Source organism: Crocuta crocuta, unplaced genomic scaffold, assembly GCF_008692635.1.
Source record: "Crocuta crocuta isolate KB4526 unplaced genomic scaffold, BGI_CrCroc_1.0 scaffold331, whole genome shotgun sequence".
NCBI lineage: Eukaryota > Metazoa > Chordata > Mammalia > Carnivora > Hyaenidae > Crocuta > Crocuta crocuta.
The window spans coordinates 785,726-792,303 of record NW_027531015.1 but is presented as its reverse complement, the minus strand read 5'-3'; the positions used below and the strand labels follow the sequence as shown (position 1 = coordinate 792,303).

General features: G+C 33.6%; 1 protein-coding gene across 1 annotated transcript in view; it reads right to left on the bottom strand.

The window, feature by feature from the left end:
• Positions 1 to 6,578, bottom strand: part of BLTP1 (bridge-like lipid transfer protein family member 1) — a 205,727-nt gene that overhangs the window by 138,154 nt on the left and 60,995 nt on the right. The window contains exons 16-19 of the mRNA XM_077770881.1: positions 4,651 to 4,806; positions 4,296 to 4,393; positions 2,081 to 2,259; positions 1,832 to 1,938 (exon numbers count right to left, since the gene is read on the bottom strand). Of these exons, the coding sequence (XP_077627007.1) occupies positions 1,832 to 1,938; positions 2,081 to 2,259; positions 4,296 to 4,393; positions 4,651 to 4,806 (540 nt within the window). The remainder of the gene's footprint in view (positions 1 to 1,831; positions 1,939 to 2,080; positions 2,260 to 4,295; positions 4,394 to 4,650; positions 4,807 to 6,578) is intronic.

Sequence of the window (6,578 nt, the reverse complement as noted above, 5' to 3'; positions counted from 1 at the left end):
AATGTTTTGGGGAGGGGAACTTCTTAGAAGTTCTTTAAGGAACTATTCACTAAGAGATTCTATTCTGCAATTTTTCATGAACTATCTCTGATATAGTACCTATAATATCTAATGAAAACAGACCTGCAAGACTAGTAAGAATGCACAATAGAATAGACTTCATTGCAGTATGTGTAGGAATACATAACCAGATGGCATAAAATCAATGAAAACTTATTAACATTCCTGAGTCCCTGCAATATAAATTTAGGTCACAATTAGGCTTTAGCTATACTTGGGCACTAAAGTACTAAATTGTTCTCACGTAAACAGCTATTCAAATATACTGTGACATTACTGGGGCACCTGGATGGCTCAGTTGGTTAAATGTCTGACTCTTGGTTTGGACTCAGGTCATGATCTTGCAGTTTCATGGGTTCAGGCCCAGCAACGGGCTATGTGCTGTGCAGAGCCTGCTTGGGATTCTCTCTTTTCCTCTCTCACTGTCTCTCTGTGTCTCTGTCTCTCTGCCCCTCCCCTACCCACACTGTCTGTCTCTCTCAAAATAAATAAACTTTAAAAAAAATTTTTATTCAAATACAGTGTGGCATTATCAAGTTCCAAACATAAGAACAATTATGAAAACTATTCTTTAACTCTTANCCCACCAACCATGAGATCATGACCTGAGCTGAAGTCAGATGCTCAACCGACTGAGCCACCTAGGCGCCCCTCTAATCCCATTTTAAAACCTGGTAACAACTATGAAATGATATGACAGATGTGAAAATGCATTAAAAAAAAAAAACCTAACATTTCATGAAACCAACTGCTTAATGTATATATTCACATGCACCTTATTTGATATTACAGCTCTTCTGTTTCTAATTGGCAGAACTTGAAAAAAGTTATTTACTTTCTCTGAGCATTTTTGCTCAACTCTACAATGACAATAATAACATGTATCTCATATGTTATTAAGGATTAAATGAGATAAAGTAAACCAGAAAATAGCTTATTCCAATACAATAAAACCTTGGATTGCAAGTAACTTGTTCTGTGAGTGTTCTGCAAGATAAGCAAACATTTCTAATAAATTTTGACTTGATAAATGAGCTATATCTTGCAATATGAGTAGTACATGACACCGGACATCACATGATCACAACTGAGCCAATGGTTCTCTCTCTCTCTCTCTGCGGGATTGTGAGTGATCGTCTCCCATGCTCGTACACTTGGTCTCAGGCCACGATGTTTGGCAGAAATCAATGAATTTTCAGCAAGCTGGAAGGTGCCCACAACTGGCACTAGTATATTTTTTGTCACTTCAAAGCACTTATGGACAGTCCTTTGCTTTTCCATACAAGAGTAAGCTGAAGAATGCTTTGCTTCATTCTGTGTCAGGTTGCCTGCAGATATAGACCTCTGGCAATAACTTATTGCCAGTTACATTAAATACAGTACACGAAATAAAGTACATGACAAGAGTTAATTAATACTGTACTGTAGTCAACATCTGAGTGAGCATATACAATGGCCACCATTCAGAAAAAGATTCTATTGAGCCAAAAGATAGCAGTAATTCTATTAGTGATAGTGAAAGTTGTCCTACACAATAACCCTCTTCTATTTTCTCTCCCTCACACCAGCCAAATTAACTTATTTTTCTTTAAATTTTGTATTTTATTTAATATTTCATATTACAAAATTATAATACTAATCATTTTTATATTAATGTTTCTGGATTATGGAACAAATTATCTGAGTTTCCATTATTTATGTCTTATGCTTCTAATGGTTATCAATCATAAAACTAGATGTTTCAAAGTACAAATTATACAGAAGCACTTACATGATTGTTTTAGCTGCTCATCTGCTTTTTGTGGATAAATTGGATGCCATGTGTAATCAATTGTGAGCATGACACTTGGGACAGTCCAACATTCAACCCAACCAGCTCTTTGAAGAACAAAAAATAAAGTTCTGGTCAGGTACTTATTCCTCTAATTGTATACAAACACCAGTTACAGATAATCAACTTTCTTTTTCTTATTCTGAATCAGAGGAATAGTTTCTCCACATACAAGCACAAAATACTCACTTTTCTTGGGTAATGTTGCGCCATTTTGGTTTAACGGTTTTCTGCCCACTTTGACACTCAGCAGGAATACCAGTATCGTGAGTCGTTTTATTTGGGTGGCAATTCTTTACTAGCATAAATAATGAATATTTACTAGGGTGGCAATCTGGCAGAAATAAGTGGAGGTCAACATCTTCTCCCTAAAAAAGAATTTATAATAACCCAAAGTAATAAAACAGGTACATAAAGATGTTAGGTTTCTAATTACAGCCAAACCTACCTATAACAATCTTCAGAATACAAAAGAAAATAAACATAAATGTCAAAAGGCAAATTTTTACAATGAACAGTTAAATAACTGGAATAAGACTTTACATGGACTAAAACTAAATTCTAATTAGAAAGTTAAGAAAAAAAATCAAGGAAATAAATAGCATAGTTTCCACAAAACAATAAAAAAGATGATCTTCTATGGGTATTCATGGGTATTTCACAGTAAAAAAAAATTTAAAAATATCTAAGTTCAGGTAGTATTTCTGCTTTTAATTAATTTTTAAAATATGATTGCCTCTTGATTCTAGTAAGTCTTGGTTCATCAACTGGCTTTTAAAAATTCTGATTTGAGGGGCATCTGGGTGGCTCAGTTGGTTGAGTGTCAGACTCTTGATTTTAGCATAGGTCATGATCTTATGGTTATAAGCATAGAGCCTGCTTGGGATTGTCTCTCTGACCCTCCCCAACTTGCTCTCTCCTTCTATGTCTCAAAATAAAAAACAAACATTTTTTTTAAAAAGGAAAGAATTCTGAACTTTATTTGCCTTCACTTTTTTCCTTACAGGTCAGTGTGCTAATCTTGTTCATCATGCTGCCTGACATGCTCACTTCTTTCTTTCTTTTTTTAGATTTTATTATTAAAGAATTTTATTTTATTTTGTTTCAAGCTTTTATTTGAACTCTAGTTAGTTAACATACAGCATAATGTTTTCAGGAGAATTTAGTGATTCATCACTTACATGTAACACCTTGTCTCATCACAAGTACCCTCCTTAATCTCCATCACCCATTTAGCCCATTCCCCTGCCCATCTCCCCTCCAGCAACCCTCCCTTCTTTTCAGTTAAGTTTGTTTTATGGTTTGCCTCTTTTCCCCCCTCTGTTCATCTGTTTTGTTTCTTAAATTCCATATATGAGTGAAATCATATGGTATTTGCCTTTCTCTGTTACTTTGCTTAGAATTAATACACTCTAACTCTATCCACATTTGCAAATGGCAAGATTCATTCATTTTTATGGTTGAGTAATATTTCATTGTAGATACATACCACAACTTCTTTATCCATTCATCTGTCAATGGACATTTAGGTTCTTTTTGGTTATTATAATAATGTTACAATATACATCAGGGGGCCATGATGCCTGATTTCTTAACAGGCAGCATAGTGGAATGGTTAAAAGAATGGAGCCCTAACCTTTATCACTTGGGTTCAAATTCTACCTCAGCCACTCACTAGTCACATGACAAGTTACATAAACTTAGCTTCTCAGTTTTCCTATTTCATAAATGCAGGTAAAACAACTACCTCAAGTGTATTGTTCTGAGAATGAAATGAATTAATACATATAAAGTCCTTGGAATAGTGTCCAGCACACAGAAAATGTTTAATAGGTGTTAGCAGCTCTTACTACGATTGTTGCTTTTTTTTTTTTTTACCACCATACCTCCATCAATACAACTTCTTCTGAATGCCCATACCCTAAAATTAGGTGTTCCATAGAATTTTGAACTCATTAGAGCTGCCTTTCAGATAATAGGAAGAAAGGTATTCGTGGCTATTCCCTGAATTCATGTTTACAATTAGTAATGTAAAACAGGGAAGTGTAAAATCGCGTTTATACACTGTAAACATAAGAGCTACAAGGGGTTTTCAAAAGAACATGAAGGTTAGCCACCAAGATTAGAAATAAGCTGTAAGAAAATAATCAATTCAGGGAATTTTCTTTTTATTGCCCAGCTCCTAGGGGAAGTTGGGAAACTTAGAAGAATGACAGAACATTACAGCTGACTGCAAAAATGAAACAGCAGCATTTCTGTTGATACTGAAGCTCATAAACAATGGTGGAAAGCTAAAATACTACCGGATGGCAATAGGATAGGCAGAGGAAAAGTAAAGATAAGCTTTGGGAAATTGAACTTACTAATAAACCTGTGGAATAAAGAATGTATGCAATATACGTACTCTTAAAGAGAACTTGGTGTTACACGTAGCTGGAACAAAGTCCGTAAAAGGCAAAGAGAAATCAATGTTTAATGTTTCCCCACAGGCTGCCAGATACACTAATGAAAAGAGAAAAAAAAATAACTTCAATAAAACTTAAAATAAAAATTACCTTAAATACATACCTAAAGAAATGAAAGACAATATGCTTAGTCTAATACAAATTGTGAAATACTTCCCTGAAAGCATTATAAGACAATGGAAAAAAGATCAATTCTTGTAACTATTAAAACTATAAATTCAACATTAATTTCCTTTGTTGGTATCTGTCTTAATGAACAGAATACTTAACCTAACCTAATTTGTATGTGCTTACCATTTTCTTGTTGTTTAGTGGAACAGTCAATCCAATTGTGTTGATTAGCAGCCCAAATCATTTCAAATTGATGAAACATGATTTTAAAATTCCATGTATATGGCACAAATGAAAAAATGTCTGGAGCACTATCACTAGACCAGTCTTGAATTAAATCTAAAATTATGGGAGAGACAAAAAGCAAAATTAATTGAAACTGGAAAACAAAATATATTCTAACACCAGTCAAAAATGAATTTTTCTTTTGTAAGTAAGAAGTTTTATACTGAAATATTAAAAGATGACTAAGTATAGCTAAATGATTTAACAGTAAACCAATGTTTACCTACCAATCACAGTTCCAAATAAGATAAGTGTTATGTATTTCACATACCTATTAAAGAAACTTTAGAAGACAAAAAAAAAAACAAAAAAACAAACATCTGATAATCCACTCCCCAAATATCCAACATTGTGGATACGTTTCCTTCTAGTTTTTTTCTATGAAGATTTTTATACTATCTTAGATGCACATATTTTATGTACTGCTTTTTCTCACTGAACTCAAAATTTTTCCATGTTATTTCATACACATTAACAAAAATTTTAATAAGACTTCATTCAAGAGCTTTACCAGGACTTACTTAACCATTTCATAATCTTGCATATTTAGATCCTTCACAAATTTTTGTTATATATAATTTTATTTATATTTCATGCAAGATATTTTACATATTCAGGATTACCTTGTCAGTATAGATTCCAGAATTCAAATGGGTACGTTAAAATTTTCTAAGTTTTTTCAAAATTATTATAAATTACAGAATTGCTTTCTGAGAATAGTGAATCCATTTTTCCTCCTACCAGAAGTGTATGCTTAACTAGTTACTTCACTGTACCCTCTCTCCTGCATTACACTTCTTTCTATCCTTTCCTCCCTCCCTCTTTTTTTTTTTCTGTCTCTGGGGATACAGCTTGATAATACACTGATAATTAAAAACTGTTATCTCCTTTTAGTTGAATTCCTTAATTACAAGTAAGGCTGAACATTTTTTTCATCTTGTTTTACTGATAAAACAAGTACCTAGAGGGTCTACTGTGTGCTAGACTCTCTTGTAGACTCTAGGAATATAATGGTGAACACAAACTTGGCCCTCTTAGTATTTATAGTCAACAATCTCTGATTTCTGATTAGTTGTACTGCTGATTAAATGGTTTTAAGTGTTGCATTTTAAAACTGTGTTCACTTACTTGGTCTGCTTATCCTTTAATACCTATTATTTTAATCTCAATAGGCAAAAACTCTTCATATAAAGACATTAGCATTGATCTAAAACAGTGGTTTCCTCTACTTTTTCTTTGGACATTCACAGTGTTTATGTGCATATACTCCCAGCAATCATATCTTTCAATAAATGGTCTCCCCCTAAAGTTGTCATCTCTATACACTCATAGTACCTAACACAGTGCTATATATATAAAATCAGAATTGTATATATTTGGAAAAGAAATGATTAGAAGGAGTATTATAACACACTTTGACAGCAGACAGTCCTAGTTTAAATTCTGGCTTTGCTGTTTTATAGCAATGTAATCTTGAACAAATACATATTATCAGTTTTTTCTTTTACAACATGAGGACTTCACAGACTTATTGTGAGATGTGAGATGATACATGTGAAGTTTTAGCACAGTAACTGCCACAGGGTAAGTACTCTATGTATGGCAGCACTTATTATTAAAGTAAAAGTAAAAATAATTAAATATTTAAAGTGGTTTCTTTGGTGGGGTGCCTGGGTGGCTCAGTGGGTTAAGTGTTTGACTTTCGTTTGGGTCATGATCTTGCAGTTTGTGAGTTCAAGCCCCATCTAGGGCTCTCTGTTGACAGCTCAGAGCCTGGAGCCTGCTTTGGATTCTGTGTCTCAGCCTCTCTCTCTCTCTCTCTCTCT